This window comes from Dendropsophus ebraccatus, chromosome 1 (assembly GCF_027789765.1).
Source record: "Dendropsophus ebraccatus isolate aDenEbr1 chromosome 1, aDenEbr1.pat, whole genome shotgun sequence".
Taxonomy (NCBI): domain Eukaryota; kingdom Metazoa; phylum Chordata; class Amphibia; order Anura; family Hylidae; genus Dendropsophus; species Dendropsophus ebraccatus.
In genome coordinates, this window is record NC_091454.1 from 77870400 (window position 1) to 77897876 (window position 27477).

At 40.6% G+C, this 27477-nt stretch overlaps 1 protein-coding gene across 1 annotated transcript in view; it reads left to right on the plus strand.

Moving 5' to 3' along the window:
• Nucleotides 1-27477, plus strand: part of LOC138783023 (dynein axonemal heavy chain 3-like) — an 877176-nt gene that overhangs the window by 34361 nt on the left and 815338 nt on the right. Inside the window, exon 2 of the mRNA XM_069957145.1 lies at nucleotides 19471-19562. Coding sequence (XP_069813246.1) covers nucleotides 19471-19562 — 92 coding nt within the window. The remainder of the gene's footprint in view (nucleotides 1-19470; nucleotides 19563-27477) is intronic.

Sequence of the window (27477 nt, forward strand, 5' to 3'; positions counted from 1 at the left end):
TGAAAAAGCTAATTGGCGCTCCTTCCCTTCTGAGCCCTCCTGTGTGCCCATACAGTGGTTTATGCCCACATATGGGGTACCATTGTACTCAGGAGAACCTGCGTTACAAATTTTGGGGTACTTTTTTCCTCTTGTTCCTCGTGAAATTGAGAAATTTCAAACTAAACGAACATATTATTGGAAGAATTCGAGTTTTTCATTTTTACTGTCTTCTTTTGAATACTTTCCTGTAATACCTGTGGGGTCAAAATGGTCACCACACACCAAGATGAAATCTTTGAGGGGTGTACTTTCCAAAATGGGGTGACTTATGGGGGGTTTTCTCTCTGCTGACACTACAGGGGCACTGCAAACGCACCTGGCGCTCAGAAACTTCTTCAGCAAAATTTGCATTGGAAAAGCTAATTGGCGCTTCCTTCCTTCTGAGCCCTGCTGTGTGCCCATACAGTGGTTTATGCCCACATATGGGGTACCGTTGTACTCAAGAGAACCTGCATTACAAATTTTGGGGTGTTTTTTTGTCTCATATTCCTTTTGAAAATGAGAAACTGTAATCTAAACGTATACATTATTGGAAAATTAAAATTTTCCATTTTTTTACTGCCTAATTGTGAATACTTTCCTCCAGCCCCTGTAGGGTTAAAATGCTCATTATACCCCTAGATTAATTCTTTAAGGTGTGTAGTTTCCAAAATGGGGTCACTTATGGAGGTTTTCAGGATACCAGACTTCTAAATCCATTTAAAAAAAGAACTGGTCCCTAAAAAAATCAGTTTCACGAAAATGTGATAATTTGCTGATAAATTTCTAAGCCCCATAACACCCTAAAAAAGTAAAATATGTTTACCAAATTATGCCAGAATAAAGAAGACATATTGGTAATGTGACTTTGTAACTAATTTATGTGCTACGACTTTCTTTTTTTAGAAGCAGAGAATTTCAAAGTTCATAAAATGCAAATTTTTTAAATTTTTCATGATATTTTGATGTTTTTCACAAAAAACACACAAAGTAGTGACCAAATTTTGCCACTAACATAAAGTGCCATATGTCACAAAAAAACTATCTCGGAATCGCTAGCATACGTTAAAGCATCACTGAGCTATAAGAGCATAAAGTGAGACAGGTCAGATTTTGAAAAATTAGCCTGGTCATTAAGGCCCAAACTAGCTGCAGCACGAAGGGGTTAAAATTGCTCTGTGACTCTTATAATGGTTTAATTTTTCCCTATGAGGCTGTGTAAGATGTCATTTTTTTGCGGCATGATCTCTAGTTTTTATTAATATTATATTTGCCTAGATCGGACTTATTGATCTCTCTATTTTTTTCTACACTCTTTAGGTCCCCCTGGGGGACTATTACATGCAATCTCTAGATTGCTTATACTCTTCAATGCTATGCTATTGCATAGCATTGATCAGCTTTATTGGTGCTTTTCTCATAGAGACTACCTTAAGAAAACTCTATAGGAAGATCACCGATCAGACTGTACAGAGTTAAGTAGAACTCCTCCGGCAGTCAGGGAATATTATTGGAACCCCCGCAATCACACTGTGGGGATCCTGATAAGCAGGTGACAGGAGCTGTTCCTATCACTTACATCTAAACACTGTTTAAAGGGGTTATTGATGAGCTGCAGCATGATCGCTGCTGCCTTTCCATAATGGTGAGGGCAGCTCCTGAACTGGCTTCATAGCCCTGTAACAGATACTGACGTATAGGTATGGCATGGGTCTAGTCACAGGTGCCTATGCCCTATGGGTTAGGGTCATCTAGGGGAATTATTCAGGTGGCTTCTTTTATGCAGGACATGCGCATGTCCACTTAGAATTGCATTTTAAGTCTTTGTTATTCATCCATTTGTAAATCATCCTAAATGAAATAGGCCCTAGTAGCAAAGTATAGATTCAAGGTCAGCCAAATGGAGTTGTCTTCTGCTGGAACTTTTGGGGCAATTATTTTGACAGAAGCTGAGCTTCGTAGAAGATCATTTGGTACTCTCATATGACCCAGTATGACCCTGTCTGCTAACAATAGTCTAATGTACAGAATAGCACGTTCTCTGTGAGTACTTTCAGCTCATAGCTAGTTCTTCTTAGTCATCTAAATCCATTTCGAGACAACATGGGCAATAAATGCTTAGGATAAATTTACAGTATGTCCATTAGAGTAGCTTGGTAATAAAGAATCACTAATGGTTAAAAACTCAGGGATCTCATTATCGTGCTCCACCCACATACTTCATCACCTACAAAAACACTCATTACAATAATAATAGTAATAATAACTACAACGCAATGAATGTTTAGTATCTTTGACTCAATAAATTTCCCTAGAATACTGAGCAATAGCCAATTAGTGTGCGCCGCATGCATTAGACTCTTTAAAGTTTTGCAATAAAAAGCAAATATATTTCAAGTTAGAAATGTGAGCTACACAATAAATATTCATCCCCGGTTTATTTATTTATGGTTGTAAACATGCAACGGAAAACATAAGATTAGTTCTGATCCTACAATTACTATTCTAAATGTGCCATAATAATAGCCTGCCTACTGCAGATTCTTTCTTTATACTCTATTTTAATTCAATGCTATGAAAAAAAATTCAAATTCAAGCAAAACTATATTTGGGTGAGTTTGTGTGGATATACCTAGTAATCATAAGTCACCATAGCTATAGTGAGAGGACATTAAAGGGTCAGCTGCAATTCACATTTTAAACTGCCGACACTGTTAGGTAGGTCAAGAAGACACAAGTTGCACATATCCATCTGTGCTTCCACAATGAAATGTTTTTATGTGCTAGTGTTGCTGCATGCTGGAATTCCTTCTCACTACCTTCCATTCCATTCCTGCTTGGAGCTCAGCTTGCAGCTAATTATCAATCAAGCAGGGTCAATTATTGGGGGAAGAGCAAGGAAGCATTTCAACTTGCAGCAGATCTCACATCTTGCTCGAGAGAAAAAAAACATTTGTCTGTGTTCTAGAAGCACAGCTTTAAATATGAAAGGTATTAAGTGGCTCCTTTACTTTACAGCAAACTACAGTGCCAGTAGTTTGAAACGTAAATTGCAGTTGACAGATTTACTTCAAGGCCGGGTTCACATACAGTATAACAGCCGTGTCACAGGATGGCCCGTGTCAGTAAGGTAATACTGGCCGGTACTGCAGTACTGGCTAGATGAACTTTATTTCAATCAACCATAGTCGACAATGTAAAGTGTGGCTCCGCCCTTTGCATAGTCTGCTCTGTCAGTCTTGTGTAGCTGCTATACAATGAATAGCGGCAGCACAAAACTGACATGTGAGTTGTTTTGTGCCACCGCAAGGAATCCCGGCCGGAGTGTATACAAAGTGTATGCACTCTGGCAAGGATTCTATTGAAATCAATGTGATTTTTTTTCTTTTATTTAATAATGGCCGTTGCAACAGCAACCGTTATTAAATGAAAAAATATGTTGTGTGAACTAAACCTAAAGACATACAGTCACTGCTGCTCATTTTCCTTTATCTCCTGCTTGCACTCTTCTCTATTATCAGTGCAGGGATGAAAGAGGATGCTGAACCATCATTCTTTTTCTGCATAAAAATGATATGTTGTTGTGAGTCGTCGTTGTCATATCAACATTCTGTTATCTTTTTGCTCCCCGTTTAAGCCCTTTGCACAAAAGCATGTGCTGGCATGTCCTGCTGTGGGTGGGGGGGTTAAGAAAGGCAAAAATTATATTCCACATGGATGTAACCCCCATGTACACATCCCCCCTGCAGGTAAATCCTCTGTTGACCACCTTCTCTATGTAGGCAATCCTCTTTAGATAATGCCCAAGTGCCACCCCCCTTCCATGTAGGCACCCTCCAGCCCCCTCCCCATGTACACATATCCCCCTATAGTCAGCCTCCACTCCATGAAGACATTTCCCCTGTTGGTATCCACCTCCCCATGCAGACATCTTTCCCTTTTGGCAACCCCCCTCCCCATGTAGACATCTCCCACTGTAAGCAGCCCTCTCCCCATGTAGACTGGGAGGCCACATCCTGACGCAGCTGAGGCCTTTGCACGGTCTCTACCTCTCGTAGTTTTGTTTACATTAGATTTACTGTCTCCTTTTAAGAAAAAATCCTGCCTTTTTAGGTAGAAGCTCCTTAGTTTCTTATACTTTAAAGAAGAGGAAAAAAGTGAAAAATAATAAAAAACCTCCAAACGTTCCATTCTGCACCTTGTCTCTAGGGCCAGGCAGGATTTGGCGCTCACTGTTCCAGTAGCCGCCATATTGCCGATCCTATTTAGCTTAAACTTTTTACGGTGGTAAATTTGGAAATCTTTACCGTAAAGGGTTAAATCATCTGCTCGGATAACATTCAGTGCTGCTTCCCAACCTGTCGTTCTCGGCTGTGGCAAGGCTACGGCTCCCATCATGCTCTGGCACCTGCAGGCTGTCGGGCATGCTGGGAGTTGTAGTTTTGTATACTAGGAGTATTTATAGTTTGGGGTAATGATACTAGAAACTTTAAGTAGGGTGCTGTAGTGCATTGGGGAGATAAAAAGTGCATCTCCCACAATGCTTCGCTTTGGCTATCCAGGCATGATGGGAGTTGTGGTTTTGCAGCAGCTGGAGGGCTGATGGTTCCCCATCCCTGCTGTAAACCTATGAATGCAGCTTTGGCTGTGACTAGAGTAGATGCTAGTTACTTGCAGGATCACTCCTCATCCTCCTGTAGACTCCTACAGTAACAGAGCTGGATGTAGTTTTAGTTCTTCGCCAGCTGAGACGACTTCTGCTTTTTAAGGTTTTGCTGCATGACTGTCACATTCCGCAAGATGCTGGCGCTGTTCAGACTCATCCGCTTCCTGTTCAGTAGAATGTGACGCTGACTACCCGCAACCCCCCGCCCTACCCCTTCCCCCCCGACCAAATGACTCCTGTTCACGTTTTTTATTCTGTCTTGGTCCTTTAGATGGATGACTTTGCATGATCTAAAAATAAAGTCAATGCACAAACAAAAAAAAAAAAAAAAAAGAAAAACATATAAATAGCTAATATAAAACATATATTAGATGTGAAATTGAACCTGTGTCTAGTTATATATGTTCAAAATATTTTCCTTTACTGAAGAGTGAATCAGCTGCTTTATAAGAACAAATGTAAAAAAATAAAACACAGGCTTACAAAAAAACACATTCATTCTTTATATTGTATGGATTGTTGAATTTACAAATCAAGCAAAAATCTTTTGCTTATCTTTGTAAGTGCATGCTTGTCCATACAAATGAGCCTGCCCATATCCTACATACAGATTGGCTATAGAAATGAACTTGTAGGACAGTGTAGTAATTTACAGAACTACACACTTTCAGCTCAGTCATTTTGGCTTCATATTAAATTTCTTAAGAGAAAAAAATCTGACTGACAGGACAATCATCTAAGTTACTGTTGATTACAATGTATTGCTATCCATCAGTAATCCTATCGTACTTGTAAAACAGCCACACCTTAACAAAATACTGGACTGTTACGCTTGAGTAAGCAACACTATTTAGAATGGGCTGTTAGATTTACAGCGGAGGAATTTCCTGCTTTGTAGTTGGCAGAGTGTGGAGACAGTTCATGTACTTAGGTACTGGACTGCAGAGCTTGTATTCCTCAGTCTTCTGACATACTGTAGTTTAGCTCGACAGAAGATGTATGACTATCCTGAATCAAACAAGGTACGCTTTTTATCTTCTTTAGGGGCTTCCTAACTCTTTAAAATTGTGTATTTATGAGCTAAGTATTAATTGAAAAATCAATGAATAAATGACTAAGGATGCTAGGATAGTTTTTATTTCAAACTGTATTTCAAATGCTATGTCTGAGAAGGAGCAATTTGTTGCGGCACTTCACTTATGCCCTATATATAAACTTTTTTCAGAACAATTATTGTTTCTTTTGTTATCATAAATGATAATGGCAGTCTTCCTTGGTATTAGTTTCCTACAATGCTGTCTTTAAGAATCTGCCCAACCCTTGGCTATAACAGAAACAATGCACGTGTCATAATATCTTTCATATCAGTAATCTTCAATGGCATTCCAATTCACTTGACTTTTTTTTTTTGTTTTTGAAGTCCCCAAAGTTTTGCATTTAGATACATTTAGTTTTAGGATATATTTGACATTCAAAATCTCATATTCTTTCAGTTTTGCATAAACTGTATGATATCCCTTGCCTCTGATGAGGATTTGGGTATCAAAGGCCAATGCAAAGCACCTCATTTATATGATAATTACATATAAGCAATGGCTAGTGATTCACGATTCAAGTCATTTGGTCCTTTGGGACTTGTATGTTTACCAGACAGCAAGTATGTGATTATGTCGTGCTAATTAGTTTCCAGGTGACTGGAAAAATGAGCCCACATTCAATAATTGTATACTCGATAGGTCCATTTCCTAGTAACAAAGTTAATTCTAATTGAATAACTAATCCTCATTGAGTCAAATGAATGTGATTATGTATAAAACACTTCTTTTTGCATGGTTACAAGACAAGAATTATGTCAAAATCTTTTTTTTGGTAGCTTCATAGTTGTAATTTAAGCCATGACTATATATATATATATATATATATATATATATATATATATATATATATATATATTTAGAGAGAGAGAGAGAGAGCTGCATCTGTATATAAAATATACTAAATGAAAAAATTTGAATGGTAGTGAAATATGTGGATTCCAAGTACTACAGTCAAGTGCACACTGTAATCAGATTTTCAGATTGGCTGATATTTTACAGATGTGCCCCTTGCCATCATCTAAGTCGCAGTAATTTATTTTGATACAACATGGTGTGCTTGGTTGCTAAAATCTACACAGAAGATGGTTGACTGGAGCAAACCAATCTATTGTCACTCCTCACAATGTTTACTGTAGAAAGAAAAGTAACGGCAGTGTGCCAGTATATCTCAATGAAATGAGGATGAATGCTGTGCTCTCTGCCAGAGAACTTTATGAATTCTGATCATACAATGAAGGTGCCATGAATTATGGCCTTTCCAGATTGAAGAAGAGCTACCCCATCTATTAAAAAAAAATAAAGAATTAATGGATTTGTTAGACAGCTGGGTTCATGTATATGAGAAAAAAAGTCAAGTTCAAATATATTAAGCTGCCAACTAATTTTTATTAGTTTCTAATAATAAAACACACTTTAAAAGGCTTTAAAAGGGTTTATAGCTTACAAATTATATAATTTGCATTATCATACCCAACTCTGTAAGGCACCTTTGTTTTGATGCCGCGAGGGTTTACTATAAGCAGAATTACCTTGTGAAGAACAGTTCCAGTTATTCCTTTCCTCTCTTCCAGACATAATCCTTTTTTTTTTTAAAATAGTTGCTTCAATGCCCCTTTTTTACAGGTAAGATCATAATACTTAAATTATACGCCAAACAAGCTTCACTAGCACCAATACTCTAATGGGGTATAGGCATACAAAGGGTGCAACCACCCCTCCAACTTAACCACTATGTAATGCGTACAGGACTCCGCTGACCATAGTAAATGCAGATAGACTAAGCTAACATTAACATAAAAGCACTAGAGGGAAGGAACGTGTATTTATTAAATATTTAGGATAAAAATAGTAAGATTAAAATAGGACTATGTTCTTCCTATATAACTATCCAGCCATATGCCCTACCTTTGACTAAAGGCTCTATTACACTAAAAGATTATTGGCCGTATTTGGCCAATATTGGCAATTACGGCTAATAATCATCTGTTTTAATAGAAGACAACAATCAGCCGACATGAAGGATGTTGGCTCATCGTTGCTGTCGTTTGTCTTTCAACATGTTGATACAAACGACCAGGATAGCAATGATCTGCTGCCGTCGCTCCGTGGAATAAGAGCGGCGATAGGAGACTGCTGCTATCTTCTATGGGCTGCTTGGACGATCTAGGGATCACCCGGGCAGCCCCCTCGCACCTCTCGGCGACCCCCCAGGCTCTCACCGGCTTGCTGTAGTAGCGCCGGCAGCGAGCAAGAAACGGGGAGCAAACGAGCGCTGATAGCGCTTGTTTGCCCCTCTCCATCGCCCCGTGTAATAGGGGCTTAGGGAGACTGCAGAGCTGTAAAACACATTACATTTTAGCTATACAGAGCCAAAAACACATAAAAAAAAAATAAAAATAAATAAACTCACCCATTGTTGATGCAATGATCACTACTGTTGCTGTGAGATTGCAGTTGTCAATCACAAACAGCCTCTGTGGTGAGTTATATGATCACTATACATTTATGGCAGTTCTCCCCGTGCTGTACAATACAATGCTGGCTATCCTATTATGACATGAAAAAAAGTCATGTCATAAAAAATATTACTGCAGTATAAATTATATAAAACACTTTGCTGCTGTTGGCATATGATTGTCAAATTCATCCATTTCTAGCTAAAAATAGAATAAATAAGATTGGTTTGTGGCATCTATCTTACTTTTTGCTAATGTCATGGTGAAAAAAACAACTTCCCTTTTATCACAGTCTAAAGCAATGGGGCAACTCAACCCAGGATGCTTTTGCCTTTATACAAATGTGTTTCTCAGGAATACAATGGGCATTCCTCAAAGCTGCTTTCCTGCAATATCAACCTAATTGCTATCTACTAAGCAAGGCTTAAAAGGTGACCCCTACTGCCTCCAATAAAAGTGGAGGGAACTGGAAGAGAAAATGCATGTGAAGATGAGGTAGTAAAAAAGGACACATATAACAAAGACTGTCATTTAAGCAATAATAGAAACACGGGCATATAAAAATTCCTGCTGTTCTTGTGTTGTATGTGTCCAGATAATCTTGCCGAGAGGTACAGTCAGAAAGGTCACGATTCTCTGTAAGAACTGGGAAACAATGGTTTCAGAGCAATAACTAAGTTTTAGTACTACAGCGTTCTAAGCATCTGCCTTACAAGAACGTACTTTGCTAAGACAGTTGGTACAATTGTAAATGACAAATGAAAAAGGTGAATGCAGCAGAGAATATAATTAGAGGCAGCTATCAAGCTGGCCACTGACCTACATGTTTAATACCTCAATTCACTGATATTCCTAATGCAGCATATAAAATGAAAGCATTTTAAGATATTTTTACAAGATAAAAAAATTTAATCTATTTTATAAAATTAAAATGAGTTTTCCCTCTTAAAGGGAAATGTACCACCTAGATTTTGGGGAGGGGGCTAATTAGTCATATACTGAAATATGTTCTTTTTTCCTAATCTGTTTCTATTTGATTGTTATAATTTCCTATTATATATATATATTTTTTTATCATTTCTGTACATTATTATAGGGATAGTCATATTAGCATACAGCAGACACATAGACAATGGTAAACAGTAGTCTGAAGTTGGAATATCTGTATAAATCTGGAAATCCGAGGCTGCCATGTGGAGCTTCAGAAACCTACACCAGCTCAGAGATATACACCATGTTTTAAGCCTGCTTGCAAGCATAAATCATGGTAAATTGGGTACAGGGGAGAGCGACACACACCCTGGGAAAAAAAGTCACAGATTTTTGTGCAAACCGTCCTGGTTATGCAAAAATGTGTGACTATTTGCCAATGTACATAAGGTCCAGCAATGATAAATTGCCTCATTGATTTTTATAGGAGAGTTTTCTGTGACTGTGACCTGTGAAGACCTGGTCCTGTCTTATCTATAAGCTGGTGTCACCTGTTTTTATAATCCTGCATGTCATGATGACCATGAGCGCTGAAATGTTTTCTTTGAAAGGAAGTGTCAATATATTATGAGTCATAGTATTCAGACTGACTTAAAAACATAAATAATAACGTAACATATAAATAATACATTGAAAAAATAGAAAAACATGACCAAAAAAAAAATCACACTGTCCAAACCCTCCTGATGATGATTTAAACACACTGCAGCCTCAGTGAGGCTGGCAGTGGTGGATGTGGAACATAATCTGGAGAGGCTGGACAGAGCATTATCAGGGTTAGTAAATTGAGGCAATGGAGTGTTGGCACTGAAATAACAGGGTGAATACAGTGTAGATTATTGTTTTCTAACTGTGGCATGCAGCAGTGTGTTAAAGGGGAGCAAAAAAAAAAGAAATGCTAGCTGGTCTTATTCACCAAGTCCCCCTGAGTATTTGAGCTGTCTCCTGTCTTTCCTTCTGCTGCCATACCTGAATTACATGTTTTTCTAAAAGCCGATCTATAACCTAGATAGGAAACTACATTTCCCATCATGCAATTTCTTGCTTGGTCCCTTTGCATACTCACCCCCTTAGCTTTCTTTCCTGCCCACTGCTGTCATTACTATTGTACAGTAAACACAGGACAGTTTTTTGCATTACGTCACCCCAATATGTATTCCATACTAGCTGATGATGTAGCAGAGCTGGCACACGTATGGGGTAGCTATGTGCTTAATAATGGGCATCTGTTTACTGGGGGGGATGTAGGTTTAGATCTCTGCTTGCAGACTGTGATCGAAAATATTCTAGTTCCATCCAGACTTTAAGAACATCTATAACACTTACAATATGCAGACCTGTGACCCAAAGACAGGTACATATGCCTGCAGTTACTGATAGCAAGCAGAGATAACACTATAACGTTTCATATTACAGAAACCTAGACTCAGGGACACATGTAAGTTTATGGAAGCAGCACAAGTGCATGGAGATGATGCAGATAATTCATACCTCTCAACTTTTTGGATGGCCAGAGAGGGACACGTGTGGTTGTCTAGGAAAATTTTACAGACAGCAGATCCTGTATGTATGAATGCATCCTTAGGTCCCATTCACACATAAGTAACCCGGTCTGTAAATGCGCACCCACGACTGTGGACAGGATTACCAATCTGTGTCCGGATCTGCAGAGACCCTGTCAGGAACCGGACAGCAAGACAAGACAACACAGTGAGCCCTAATCTCAGCCCCGCCCACTGTCCTCTACCTATTTGCCACAATCCGCCCTAAGATGGCGGCGAGCAACTGGGCGTCAGTCCCTGCACTGGCTAGGTGGGACACAAGGACAAGACAGACAGACAAAACACAATAAAGAATGGTCGACAGTCCGGGTCACAACAATCGGGCAGCAAAAGTACAAAATCACAATCCAAAGGCGAGGTCAATAAACAGGCAATATGGTCAGGGGCAGGCAGCAAGCAGGAATGGTCAGAAATACAAAGCAGAGTCAGAATAAACAAACAGAGCAAGAATAGCAAACACAGAACCAGGCAGAGACAAGCTCAATAACCGGCAAGGCACAGGCAGAAGCTGAAATCTTAAATAGGAGAGACCAGCTGTCAATCACTGAGGCAAAGGCAGGTTAACTGTTACAAGACCAGAAGAAACTAGCAGCACAGACACGGGTGGGGCAGGGAAAACAATTAGCAGACCAGAAGGAATAAGACACAGTTCAGACAGGGCAAAAACAAGGCAAACAAAACACAGAAGATTATGGCCAAAATCGCAGTCTCGGTCGTACCTTACGCACCGAGGACTGCGCCAAAGTTGCATTCATGACAGTACCCCCCCTTTTATGAGGGGCCACCGGACCCTCATTAGACATACCAGGAGTGGGTGGAAAATGACCTCTTACCACACAGGTTTGAATGTCACTGGAGATGTCACTGTCCGTCTCCCACTCATCAGCGCAAGCATCCAGGTGACTAACTAAAGGTTCACTGACAGGCTCGATATCACCAATTATGCTACTGACATCAGACACAGACTCAGCTTCCATGTTGCAGTTATTCAAGATTACAGTGTCATCTTTTGGTGAACACACAGATTTCACATTAGGTTCAGCAGAGCAACAATGCACACCCACACCACTTTGAGGTACCTGTGCGCCCAGGTGACTCTCCTGGTTGTCACCTGGACGCTGATGTTCTGGCCGCAGGGGACGCTTGGGACAGTGGCAAATGAAGTGTCCGCCATCACCGCAGTAGAAACAGAGTCCATATAATCTCCGATGTTCATGTCTGGTCCTGATGCCCATAACTCCCAGTTGCATAGGCTCCTCCTCTGAGACAACAGGGAGGAAAGGTTTTTCAGCAGGAAAAGAAGAAGATTTGAAGAGGTCAGAGTTTGCTTTCGCCCTCTTCCTGTCACGGAGTCTGCGGTCGATACTAATGGCCAAGGCCATGGTCTCTTTAAGGGTTGGAGGATCTGGGTGACCTACCCAGGCATCCTTAATGGCCTCTGCCAATCCTTGCTTAAAGTAAGCCTTCAAAGCTGGTTCACACCAAGCAGTCACCACACTAAATTTTCTAAACTCGGAACAGTATTCCTCTGCTGGTCGTTTACCCTGACGGAGAGAGAATAGGTTATTCTCTGCCAATGCCCTGTCATCAGGTTGAGCATATATAGTACCCAGGGACAAAAAGAATTTCTCCAAGCTACTCCATTCCTCTGCCTCAGGGGGAATTTTGAGAGCCCAAGCCTGAGGATCTCCCTGAAGTAGTGAGACCACAATACCAACCTTCTCCTGCTCAGAAGGGAAGTGATTGCTCCGAAAAAACAACATGCAAGCACCCCTAAAGGACTCAAACTTTTCCATATCACCAGAAAATCTATCAGGGAGCAACATGACCGGTTTTCTAGTCCTTTCCACCACTGGGGGCGCTACCACAGCATTATTCTGGTTGACGGACAAAACTTGAACCTGTTTAGCTAGGTCTTCAACCAGGCAAGACAAAGCCTCCATCTTAGCAACCAGGTTAGAATCCATTAACTGGGTGATCTGGTTTGCTAGTTTGACCACCAGGCCTGACACCCCCTCCACCCGGGTAGCAAGATCTTCCACAGTAGCCATGGCACCAGAGGGGGCAGTATATATATTGGGCCGGTTATTCTGTCAGGAACCGGACAGCAAGACAAGACAACACAGTGAGCCCTAATCTCAGCCCCGCCCACTGTCCTCTACCTATTTGCCACAATCCGCCCTAAGATGGCGGCGAGCAACTGGGCGTCAGTCCCTGCACTGGCTAGGTGGGACACAAGGACAAGACAGACAGACAAAACACAATAAAGAATGGTCGACAGTCCGGGTCACAACAATCGGGCAGCAAAAGTACAAAATCACAATCCAAAGGCGAGGTCAATAAACAGGCAATATGGTCAGGGGCAGGCAGCAAGCAGGAATGGTCAGAAATACAAAGCAGAGTCAGAATAAACAAACAGAGCAAGAATAGCAAACACAGAACCAGGCAGAGACAAGCTCAATAACCGGCAAGGCACAGGCAGAAGCTGAAATCTTAAATAGGAGAGACCAGCTGTCAATCACTGAGGCAAAGGCAGGTTAACTGTTACAAGACCAGAAGAAACTAGCAGCACAGACACGGGTGGGGCAGGGAAAACAATTAGCAGACCAGAAGGAATAAGACACAGTTCAGACAGGGCAAAAACAAGGCAAACAAAACACAGAAGATTATGGCCAAAATCGCAGTCTCGGTCGTACCTTACGCACCGAGGACTGCGCCAAAGTTGCATTCATGACAGACCCACTGTCAAATAGGTTACATGGACTCAACAATGGCTTAATAATTTTTTTGCGGCACAGATCATGTCCCCAAAAAGGATCTGTAACACCTAGATATGTGTGTATGGAATCTGCATGTGTTAAAGGGGTCATAATGTCACATGATTCATCCGAATATAACAAGTTTTAGGATCCAACTTTCACCTCATGATATAATAATATGCAAGTTTGGGTCTATTATAAAGTATCAAATCAGACACTTTCCAGAGCAACATTGAAAGTTTATTAATGCCAATCTTATTTCTAGGTAAAAAAGAGGGACATGTAAGGGGCAAAGAGGGACAGAGGGATGTGGGTCAAAAGTAGGGACTGTCCCTCCAAAAGAAGGACACTTGGGCGGTATGGATAATGTCTCCTGGGGGTCATGTTACCAAGTCAATAGACATCTAAGCCCCCAGAGATCTCATGTCCTGTGACTACAAAGGGAGGGGGGTAGAGAGAGCTGAGTGTGGTCAGAGTGGACCCAGAGTAGAGGATTTCAGACATCTAAAGCCGATAAGAATGAGAAAAAAACAGGGAAAGGATGCAAGATAGGTTATACATGTACATGTTAGACATAGGGTGGTATTGGGAAGGGGGATCATTTAGAATATTGTTTTTGTTACCCGGATTACCCCATTTATTTACATCAGAGAACCCCTTTAACATAAAATGGGCAACTTTCTGATGACACATTCCCTTTAAAACATTGATGGCATTGCTAGGATATGTCATTAATGTCCATTTATTGGTGATTGGGTCAACTGCTGTGTCTTCTCGTATACTGTTAGAAGTAGGTGGTGTCAACAATAGGAAAATGCCTTGTACCAATAAAATGTACAGGCAGTGGCAGATTGAATAGGCTATAAACCCTTAACTGTCCTTCTAACCTGTCCTCTCTCCTGTTCCCCATGATGCCATGCTCATAGTCAACGCTATATTTCTGTGTATGCACGTTTTATTGTAGCTAAACAGTAGTCCCTTTTTTGTTTCCTTATTAAATAAATAAACAATTGATTGTTACCATTCCACTTATCTAAGCGCTATGTACTTATACGATCTGGCACCATATACTGTCTGTCTAGTCAAGACTGACAGTATCAGTCTCTGTAGTCTGTGTGCACCTTGACAAGGAGAATGGTAATATCCAGTTGCCAATTAGGCCTGGACCAGTGTATGGTTGTAAACTTTTTGTGGAAAAGAAGCATTTACTATAACAGACATATCAGAAGATCTGATCCTCTAGAAATCCAATGAATCTTTAATTGTAGAGTTTTTGCAAGAAAGTAGTTGTGCTTTGTCTAATCCTGGATAACCGTTTTAATGGGAAACATGGTAATTCCTACAGCTAAGTAGTACGGAGTCAGAGGGACATTGCATGCCTCTAAGGAGCCTCTTAAACATACTGTATATATGAGACTTAAAAGAAAATAAATAAATTGATATGTCATAGAGGCATATCAAAGGTTTGATAATTGGGTGAGACCCCAGTTCATGAGGTATGTGGCATGATCAAGACAGCCGCATAATATAAGTCTATGGCACAATCTCACAGGGCCACAGGAGATAAGCATGCAGCAGCATGTCTCCAGCTCATGTTTTATTGTGTGGTTGGGGTCTGAACAGTCTGAACTTGATCTATATAAACTGACATATGACAGGTTATTTGTGACATGGTACACTTTAAGGGTGTCTATCAATATTGATTTTGGCACCATATTATAACCATAAGACCTACAGTATATCATTGTATTTTTGAGCAGCAATACTACTATAATAATCTAGTCAGTAGGTGACCTATCAAGTGAAAATAAGTTGTCCATATCAGTCAACTTATAAATGTATTCAGAAATCCATAAAATTCTATAAATTTTTTACCATTGTGTTTTCATAAATTCACATCTAAATAAGTATGACTTTTTAACCGACATTATTCCAGACCTCAAACAGACTCAGACCCCTAAATACAGACACTGGATCCAAAATTTATTTAGAAACCAAATTAGACCAAAATCCCCCCCCCTTTTTTTTTCTCACATACAAACTGTTCCCATGACCCTCAACTGGTTATTATGTGCCCCACTGCCGCTTTGGGTGGCTGCCCTAAGAGGATCTATTCTAATCTGCCACTGCCCCCACCATTTGTCACTGTTGGGTACTGCTTGTATGAAACAGTGGGTAAGCACTCAGGATGCTACTCCATTCAAAGTCTAAGGGAAACTAAACATGGATATCTCTGTAAGCCCATCAACTTTGAATGGTGTAAAAGCATACATGCTCAGCTACTGCTACATTTAAACGGGGGACTGGAAATATTCATTCTAGTGATGGGGGACCCAATGATCTCATCCACACTGATCTGGCATATCCAGTAGATATGTAATGTCTTATTAGTAAAATATACCTTTAACTCTCAGAACTCTTAAGGAGATCTGTTTTAAGCCATGGTTATAAAATAAAACTTTTTAAAATGTATACATGGGGCATTATACTATAATTAGAAGACCTTTTGCTGAAAATAATACTTTATCATTCTGACCATTCAGTGTTGTGTCAGTTTGAAGATCACTTGGCAGCTGAATGGTTGAATACATTGCAGCTAAATGGCATTGCCTGCAGGATGAATAGACATGTAGCCAGTGGCATGTAAAACTTTCATTAGAAAACTTTGAAATCATGAAATGCCTTTATTGTAATACTTTTCAAATACCATATGACCCATTTTGCCCGTAGGTGAATTTTCTGAAGGCATGAGCAAACTACAGAGCACAAGTATTGTTTTGATTTACAGATATATTCTATATGCACCGGAGTTGATGGCACTGAACATGAAAGGCCCAGTTGAAAGCCTTGAAAACTTTAGTGCCATAACACCACTGCAGCTACTGAGCTCATATCATTAGTTACACAAAGGATAGAAAAACATAAAAGGTGAATACATTGTTTTTAGAAGTAAATTGCCTTGTCTAGTGCAAATGCTGCTGTAAAATGCTAGCTAAGATCTATATAGTGAGCAGATCACCTTAAGCTTTTGAAATATTGACAGTAGTTTAGTTGGTTTTTGCCAAGATAAAATTTTTCAACTGTATGTAATTCTTTTTGTAAGACTTTATAACAGTTGGCAGTACCTAGAGGCTTCGTTCAGTTTCCCATTGTGTTGGTATACATATGTAACAGGAACTGAATAGACAGTGAATTTATCCAAAGAGAATCAGGCTTTGTTGGTTTCTGCTCTTCTAGTCCCCATAAGATTCAGCTTCAATTTCATAATTCTACTCAACTTCTGCGCACTTTTCAGTTCTGGTCTATATGGAACATCATTCTCCAGAGCTTACATGTTTCATCAACAAAGAAATATTCCCTAAATGCTCAATTCTCTTCTCTTCAAACTTGAATAAGTCTCATATCCCCAGATCTTTACATATTTATTCCCTCCAGTCTTTCATCACATGGCATATCATTGCCATTCCATACTGAGCAACTGAAAAGATATTTATTCGAGCAGGGCTCCTGAGTATGTCAGCTAGATATATAGATCTTTATATATAATGTAATATTGACCTATAATCTCCTGCATGTGTTTAGTTGTTGTATTGTGTCTTGATATGGAGCTCCACATATCACAGCATTATATTTACCATAAGAAATGCAGATCTTTTACAACATATAGGGTTTATTTTTTTTATCCGTGTTAAATTTACATTCTTTTTCTAAGAATATTGCTAATTAGAAACCATTAGCAAGCAGCAAAGCATAACTTTAGGTGCTGTTTCTGCGATCTTTGCCAAATAAGAAGAGAATAGATTAAAAAATAGCAATATGTAGTAGCTGGAGAAAAGTTACAAATTTTGCATTATGCTTCTGTCTAGGCATGCAAAAAGCAATACTTAATGGGGTTTTTAGCCCTAACAAATCTCTCTCTATTGGTGCTGCAGCAGTGTCATGACATGGCTGAGAGGAGACTTCATGCACCTACCCCAAACACAGCAAGCAATGTCTATCGGGTCTGGTGCGGGTAAATGGAGGTGGCAGTATGAGCCCAGGAGGTAAGTATAAGTGCTCCTCTTGCTGACAGGCACTAATAGAGAGATTTTTTTTAAGTCGGAAAACCCTTTAATGCCATGATATGTCAATAGCAATTTTACAGGTCCTAAGGTTTGTGTCATCTATGTCTTCACTATGTCTTGATTATGCTACAGATATGAAGTGACACACGGGATGGGGATTGACACTGTATAACTAAGCAGATTTTTAGTTCATGAGTTTCGTAAACCCAATTTACAACTATAAGGTAATTTGTAGTGGAAAGCGCCACATTAGCTATTACATAGGTTTCCCAGAACAGATATAGCTAAGGGATTTGTTTGTAAATAATGATTGATTTTAGGCAATTGGTTGTTTACGCTATGTTTACACACTGTAAAATAAAAGTAAACTACATCCATAAATTTGAGTTAAAATATGGACGTATTTTTAACGCCTTCCCGCATCAGTCAGTACATTTATGTCCTGATGGGGGAGGGGGGGTGGCAACCCTGCTCTGAACCGACACAATCCTGGGTGCTATGTGTAGCCCGGGACTGTGGCTATTAGTGGGTGGGGTCCGATTACTGTGCCTGCTAATTATACATTTAAATGCAGCGGTCAAAACTGACAGCTGCATTTAAATGTATTGTTTCCCCCTTTCCCTGGTGTCTAGTGGGGGGATCTTCCCCTTGCAATGCGATCGCGGAGGGGAGCTCCCTTATACTTACGGAGTCGGGGCTCAATGTCACACTGGCGCTAATCAAGGCATGGCAATCGATTCATCTGGTCTGCAGCAGATTAGATCTGATCGATCATTGCTGTATTAAGTATATTGCAGTGATCTCTATGGGACTCATCAACTCATTAGAAACAGATTTCAAATGAAAGCTACATTAAGACCACATCTCCCTGTGATGTCATTACTATGAGAGGGGTCTATGCTGTAATGTGAAATAAAAAAAGTTAAAAACTAGAACAAAAAGTACGATACAATTTTTTAATTATACATTAATTAATTAAATGGCGGGGATAACACTTAATACAGCATTAATACGCTCTAATACAGCATTATTGAGAAGCTGGGTCGCCAAGTTCATTAATAACTTAAAGATCCTGCATACATGCAGTGTTCAGACAAGTAATTAATAGGAGAAATCCTGCCTGGTGCATTCCTAATGATGAAGAGGGCGAGGAGGAGGAACAGAAAGGCGTCGCAATCCTAGGACATGGGTACTCTAATCCCATCTAAATTAAAATGGTACCAATAAAAAAGACAGGTCAAGGCCAAAAAAAATTGCATCAATACAGCTCTCTCGGTGGGAAAATAAAAAATTATCTGAGGCAGAATAAGGTAGCCTGAAGTATGTTCATATGAAAAAACACACAAGGTTGATCGTACAGTGAACAGTGTAATAACTTCTTCCTCTCATTAGGGAAATACCATTTTTTCTAATTCACCCCACAAATTAATACTTTTTTGACTTACGATAATTTTATGGAAAGAGGGAGAGTGCCATTACAAAGTACAATTGGTTCCACAAAAAAAAACAAGTATGGTTAAAGTTGTTTAAATCATGTTCATAGTTTAAAATGTGAGCATAGGGATTGATTCTAAGAGCAAGTGGCCTATTCTGTAACAAAATGTCCGCAAACATGGTATTCTGAGTTCAACCTTAACACAGGCAAAAGGCACTCCTTACATTGTATTACAATCTTAGGAAAGATTTTCCGCTCGGCTAAACAAGACCTATTTGTAAAAAAAAGAGAATCCCTTTCAGCATGTTTCTCTAATACCAAATATCCAATTTGTCCTAGTACATTGTTTTCTAATATCTTACTGGAATCTTTTGTCTGTTCAGATACACCTATATCTATCATTTTTGTTCCTTATTACAGGTTGAGGAAAATGTAAAACCAAAAATTCTACAGCATGGTGCTTTCACTCAAGCTGTTCCATTTAAGGAGGAAAAATTTCACCGACACGTAAGGTAGGTAGAAACATGGCATTCACCTTATCTGAGTTAATGCTCAAAAAATTAAAGTGTTAGGGTAGCTTCACACGGGCGGGCTCGCAGCGAGATTCTCGCTGCGAGCCCGGCAGGTCCTGTCAGTTTCCATAAACTACATACTTGCTGCGGACCGCAGCGAGTATGTAATTGTACCGCGCTTAACCCCTTCTACTCCCGCCGGCTCCCCCGCTGTAAGCAGCATACATTACCTGTCCTTGCTGCTCGGGTCCGGCGTCCTGCTCTCCCGCCCGGCCAATCAGTGGCTGCGGCTGGGCAACACACTAATTGGCCGGACGGGAGAGCAGGACGCCGGACCCGAGCAGCAAGGACAGGTAATGTATGCTGCTTACAGCGGGGGAGCCGGGCGGGAGTAGAAGGGGTTAAGCGCGGTACAATTACATACTCGCTGCGGTCCGCAGCAAGTATGTAGTTTATGGGAACTGCCAGGACCTGCCGGGCTCGCAGCGAGAATCTCGCTGCGAGCCCGCCCGTGTGAAGCTACCCTTACTGTCATTTAATAAAACTTTCGACTTATCAAAAGCACATGTCAGAGATTTTTACCTGTCAGGGTATGGGTGCTGAAACACCCACTGATCACTAGAATGAGTCAGAAAAACACTGAGATAAAGCACTCAGATAAGTGCTTGTTGTTCTCCCCATCTTGTTTCAGGAGGTAGGCTCCATAGACTTTCTATAGAATCTGTTTTCTGCAGTGAGACAGAGAGAGAGACAGAACAGAGAGATGGCGTGAATACTCATTCATATAGGTAGGGGGTAATGGTGGCATAAATATATTACAAGTTTATTTGGCTTACTAAGGTAATAAAGGTAAATCTAATATTCCATTATCTAATATTAAAAAGGATTTGTGAGTAAACCCATTATTAAGCACTCACCAATGTTCTTTCAAACACAGCAAATTCTTTGTTTAACCCCTTACACTTGAGTGGGGCTGAGCTGCAGTACCAGGCACTGCCACACAGCTATGCATGGTAGAAAGTTGAGAGCTATGACCCTATTCAGGATTACCAACCAATCTCTGGACTGTCTGCAAAATTTGAGAATTTTTTATGGGTCCATAAAACAAAAATTGGTGCTATTTCTTTTTGAATCTGGAGGAATGTGTACAACATATTGCAATTATAATTGCCATCATTCTACAATTGACAGTGACTACAGCTAATGTGTTTATATCAGTATTCTGAGAAATAGACATATATCACTTAGGACTGATACATTATGGTTTTCCAATGTTATCATTAACATGTTGGCTATGTGTTATTTTTGAGAAAATGAAAAGCCAGGTTGGCAACCCATACCAATTATGCATTTTGATTGTGTGGGTTTAACCGTTGAGACCACATATCTACATCCTTTCTTAATGATAAGGCATGAATTCAAAATCCATTTAAACATCTTAATATTGTATTTTTGGTGGTGTGATTTGTATAGGCTGCTTATAGTTTAAGGCTATGTGCACACTACTTATGAGACCGGCCGTTCCGTGACCCCGGCCGGGTCCCGGAACAGCCGGTCTCCGGCCGGATCATCTTTCAGCCGCAGAGCTCTGATGCGGGCGCATCAGCGTGCGCCCGCATCAAAGCTTCCAATAGCCCACAGTGAAGCAAGTGGCCGGAGCCGCTTGCTTCACTGTGTGAACTGACAGGTCTTTCTGCGGCCGGAATTCACTGAATTCCGGCCGCAGAAAACTGACCTGTCAGTTTTTTCCGGCGCCGCACAGATCCCGGCCGGAGCGTATACGATGTGTGTATGCTCCGACCGGGATCCCATTGCACATAGGCTTTTTTTTTCATCTCCACACACATATTATGATCAAGCATCTTTTATCTTTGGGTCTGATCCTCTTTGCCATTTACCTTCATGTAATTATATTACTACATCATTTTTGTGAAGATACTGCAGTACTGCAATGACACTCCAATATGTGTGAACATAGCCTGAATTTCATTGCAGAGTTTTGCACAATCTGTGAAGTTGCAGCAGCTGCTTCTGGCTGGTCAGAGATGATGAATCACTCAGGGGGTTGGGGGATTTAGCCAAGCCTCCTGTGACATCACGCCCTGCCCCTGATCTCAGCAAACACACACAATGTGAGACAGAGGCATGGAATATTTGTCTCCTAAGGTGGGAGAGCAGTAGGAGCAGGAGACAAAGTGGATTGGCACAGGGGACATTTTTCTTCACTTCCTGGATTTTAATTAGCTACCAGTGTGGAGGAACTGCACAGATGTAGTAATACATTGTATAGACACATCTATATAACTTTTAGGCTATGCTCACACTACGTAAAACTACGGCCGTAGTTCTCGCCGCAAAACTACGGCCGTAGTTTTGCGTTGTGGAACAATGACTTATTTGCAATGGGACTCCGGCCGGGATCCCATACGGCGCCGGAAAAAACCAACAGGTCAGTTTTCTGCGGCCTGAATTCAGTGAATTCCGGCCACAGAAAGACCTGTCAGTGCACACTGTGAAGTGAGCGGCTCCGGCCGCTTGCTTCACTGTGGGCTATGGGAAGCTCTGATGCGGGCGCACGCTGATGCGCCCGCATCAGAGCTCTGCGGCTGGTCGGATAATTCGGACGGTACTTAAGTACCGGCCGCGATGATCCGGGCACAGACTGGCCGTTCCGTGACCCGCCCGGGGTCACGGAACAGCCGGTCTGTTCCGTAGTGGGAACATAGCCTTAATGTACTTTTAATAGAAAAGAAGTTTTCCTTATGTGGAGTTCCCCTTTAATTTATACTTATTTTACAATGGCCGGCAAATAACATTGTCCGAAGCTTTTTACTTACTTATTTTCTGTATCCTGCTGAACTCAAAATGTCCTGTAACACTCCTTTTTGTTCTCCCTGACATAGCCATGGCTATAACACAGCTTGTAACTCCTTTAGTTTCCTTGGTGAGTTGTTTCAAAACTACGGTTCATGTTTGCCAAGATTTCTTTTCTTCCCGTCAACATAAACCCAGTAATTACGTGAACAAAGTTATAAAGAGGTAATAATATTGAAATGAACATACGACAACAGAAATGCATAGTGTTCGGGCTATTGTGTATGCAAGTTCTTACAGCCAATTTTTAATGCTGAGTTAAATAATAATGAATAAGTGATTGAAAACGTGTGAGAATGAATAACTGATTGAAAGCGTGTAGCAATGTCAGAAGTCAGTGATTAGAACAATGCTTGTTTGTAAAGCATCCTGGTAGGTTATTAAAGGTTCTAGGGTGACTTTACGGGAATAAGAAGGACTGGGTGCTATAATTTCAGAATAATAAAACAAAGCATGTATGAGATATTTAATCCGTAAACCCATTATCCTTAGAGTACACTACAGCTGAAGAGAAGAAGGAGTAAATAGCTGTTTGATAACACTATACTCTAAACCGAATATGACTACATTATGTTATAATATCTCCTGGTCACTGAGGATCTCCGCTGAACCATATTTGAATGATAGGAGTGGAAATAATAATATACTCCCAGTGCAACACTATGGGGGAGATTTATCAAACATGGTGTAAAGTGAAACTGGCTCAGTTGCCCCTAGCAACCAATCAGATTCCACCTTTCATTTTCTTAAGAGTCTGTGAGGAATGAAAGGTGGAATCTGATTGGTTGTTAGGGGCAACTGAGCCAGTTTCACTTTACACCATGTTTGATAAATCTCCCCCTATGTCTCCTGTATCACACATCCCATTTGCGGCATATAGTTCTGCATATTAAATTTGGCACAGGTTCCAATGTGGAACAAAAGAATTCTAGTATTTATTGAAACATGATTATATTGTAATGTAACGGTCACCATGACCTTGGCAACTCAGACAATAGCATCATGACCTGGTGCTTATTCCTAACTACTTTTTGAAGGCTAAGGACACCCTGCAGACATTTCTATTGTAGTTGATATATTTGATTAGTTCAAACATAAATGTAACCTTTCTTTTTAATTAAACATTTTTGAATGTTTCTCTTCTGCTACTTGTACTGTATGTCTTGTAATAAAATGCAGAATGCTCAATGTTGTCTAGAGTTTGTTTTGACGGATCAGCTCCTGGTTAGCTTGCAGCCCCATTCATTGCTCCTATTAACACTAGCCAACTAGCCAGAGTTTATTTTATTATTATATAAAGATGTCATCTTGATTAGCATTCAGGAGATAGAAAGAGGGGCGCAGAATGCCAAGTTGGGGAGCATATCCGATGCAATACACTCTGATTGGTATCGAGCTGTGTGCATTGTGTTCTAGACATGGAATCTGCAGAACAGTAAAAGTCCCAAATGTTTAATTAAAGGGAGCCTATTACATTTAAATGCACTGAGGACTGGAGAACTGCATCTGGACTCAGCAAACAGAATACAGGTGAGTATTAAGTATTTTGTTGTTTTAACCCCCAGCAGACAGTGTTTTATTTATTTATTTTAGACAACAACTGTGGTTCAAGAAAATACATGTACACGTGTCTGAAAGAGAGCCAACATAGCCAGAACACAGCCAGGAGCAGTGTTCTGTCAGGTCTTTGTGATCTCAGTGCAAAAATGTTCATATCCCTTAACTTAGCACAGTTAAGCATGACATATTGGATATTTGCCAGTCTCATTCTGAAAGGATTTATAGATATTGTATTCCAAATAAAGGTGAGAGATAGGAGATCTCAACTTTCCAAGAATAATTTTTCTGTCTTTGAAAGAGAGCAATCTGATCAGAATAGGCCAGAGAAGTGCCTAGGTGTAAGAGCTTTATTTGGTACCAGATTTGCTCCCTGAACGAAGAATGAAAATGTTATGAACTTCAGGCAATCTCTTCCCTCTATCTTGAGGTGGAACTACTGCCAATACTCCGAATGGAGATATGGAGATTACCTTAAAGGTGAAAGGTAAATACAAACAAATCCCAGCAGGCAATAGTGGTGATGGGTTATGTGTTTTTTTATTTTTATCTATTATATCTAATCTACATATATATATATATATATTATATGTTTTTCATCAATATCTAACATTAAATTTTTATGATTCTTGATGGCTTACTGGCGATGGGCCCATTTAAAGGCAGGACATAAATAAGCATCTTCATTGTTTGGACAGTTGTAATCAATTACGACCATTTTTTAATACTATGTGCGCATTGCCTCCCAATTTCCCCAAAGTGCATTATTGCATAAAAAATACGGCTATATTTTTACCTCAAAATTACAGCCGTAATTTGGTATTATCTTACCGTTTACTGCTTTAATGTTTCCTTTTTGTTCTTTTAGTCAACTAATAAATGGTGCAAACTTATGCCAGATTTTCAAGAACCACTGTGATAAACCTGGTGTATTCTAAGACTGTTTATGTGATGGCCAGTGGCTACACAATGCTGCCAATGCTGTGGCATAATAATGCATCTATTGGCCACTGCATGGGGATGTAGATTTGTCTTTGTTTAGTGATTGTGATCGAATAGTGCATATCACTGGCACAGGTAGGAGCACTGGGGAGCGAGGGAGGTAGGTGCTGTGTTTCCCCGAAAATAAGACATCCTCCTAAAATAAGATACCCCGCCATCCTATCAACTAGCCTAAATCAAGGCACCCCCCCCAAAAAAGACCCCCCCCCCAAAGTAAGGTCAATATACACCCCTCCTGACCCAGCCGAACCTGATTACCGAACCTCTCCCGGGCAGACAATCTTCTCATCAAAGAGGCTCGGAAGCGCTTGGCTGCCATGAGAGCTTCGGGAGAATGAGAGAGGCTTTGGGAACTGCCGAGTGTCTCCAAGCCTCTCCGATGAGACGCTCGGCTGCCCGGGAGAGGTTCGGCAATCTCCTTCCCCCGCGCAGGTAGTGTACGTCACGGTACGGTATGGAACGGTACGGGAAGCGCAGACGCCGAGAAAGGGCCCTAGGTGAGTTAAAGTTTTTTTATTTTTTTTATTTAGCTGCAGTTAACCCCAGCCTGACCGCAGGAATAAACATTTTCCGGCATATAAGGCGAACCCCTGACAATCTGCTTAAAAGTCAGGGGTCGTCTTATACGCACAGTCGCCTTATACGCCGGAAAATATGTTTTGAAATACATAAAAAACTGAATGAAAACGTCACATGTAATAGCACCCTTATGCTTCTGATGTGATGCTGATGGCAAATCCCTACAATAATCTGTCTTGACACACCGGGTTATTGCGTATAGTTACAAACTGAAATATACTGTAATTATGAACTTGGCTCTTTTATTTAGTGTCTTGTCAACACACCTTGAATGTAGCTATCTAATAATGTTTCACCAGCTACTATTCATGTATATTTGCTTCTGTAGCATAAAGACTCTGACGTATCTTTTAAGAGCTTGTCCAGTATATGTCTTGATATTTGCACTAACCAACTGAAGATTGACAGATCTGTAGATATCCATGAAACTCACTTCAGGTGACTTCTCAGGATAAGCTGTTCTGTGTGTTCATGAAAAGCAGAACTATTTTTAGCCATTATATATAACTTGTATATGACATTTTCTTCCCTGGTTACCAACCTGCAAGCTCAATCTAAATATCTGCTTTCCCTATGCCATGCTATAGGGTGGCTGCAGACTAGTCTATGTGCTGTCTACTGAGTACTATGTGGCACAATTATTAAAGATGCGACCATGGAATATGCGTATATTCTTACATTTTCAGTGGTACACCCCTGGGACAGGGGGGGAAGGGTCAGGGGGCTGGGACGGGGGGGAAGGGTCAGGGGGCTGGGACGGGGGGGAAGGGTATGCGGCAAGGCGGGGTGGATTGAAGATTTCTGCACAAGCCCCGCCACAAGTGCAGGTCTCACCTCTCAGTAAATTTGGCATGGTAGTTGGGTGTGGGGCTTAATTTCGGTCCAGCGTATGAATACACTGGTCTTAATATGTGTTCCCCTGAGCTCCTGCAATCCAATCTCACTGTAGCAAACCTTAGGAAGTTCCCAGACCAGTGCTGAGTAGTCTTTCTTTTGAATCCAGTGTTTGTTCTATCGTAGTGTGGACTCCCATGCCTAATTTATCATGGTGTATATAACCATGGCAGAAATCTACACCTGCTTGGGAGCAGGTGTAGATTTCAGTTCAAGCTCTGCAACAGGTGCAAGTCTCGCCGGATTTACTAAGAGGCGAGCGCATCTTAGTAAATTTGGCTGGGTAATTGGGGGTGGGGCTCTATTTTGGACCAGCGTATGAGTACACCGATCTTAGTATATGTTCCCCTATATATGCACAAAAATGAGATCCTGCAATCCAATCTCCAACCAGACCAGTACTGAGCAGTCTGTCTTCTGAACCCCGTGTTTGTTCTAGCCAGAAACCCCATATTCTCTGCCTGCTCTCTTCTTATATGATAGCTCTTTCTGTCCAGTCATCATCAATGACCCTCCTCCCTCCATAGGCTTTTATGGGTAGTGTAAGCTTGTATCTACTGTGCTGTTGACAGCTCTCCCTTAATAATGAACAGATAAGACGTAAGGAAGGGCAGTAGAGAAAATAGTCTTGTGAGTAAAGAAGGAAGCACTTTTGCCTTACACTTGTAATATTGATTTCTGCAAAATTGTTTGGAATGACAGTGACAGTTAAAAGTTTAGGGTCCTTTAATCATAAGCCCTGTTACAATGGCTGATCATCCTGCAAGCCAGCACTCCTAGGAACACTCATTGCTGACAGCTGGCCTGTATGAGAGGGCCAGTGATCATCCGAGGAACAAGAAAACGCTCGTTCATTGCCTGATTGAGTCTTTTGTGTAGCCAATTCAAATTATCAGTAAGGCAGAGTGAGTTTTTGAAGAGGCTTCATATTCAATCACAACCCCTAGTTATACAAACTCATAATTGTATAAGTCTGTTAAATTTATGATGTTAAAGCTGGCCATACACT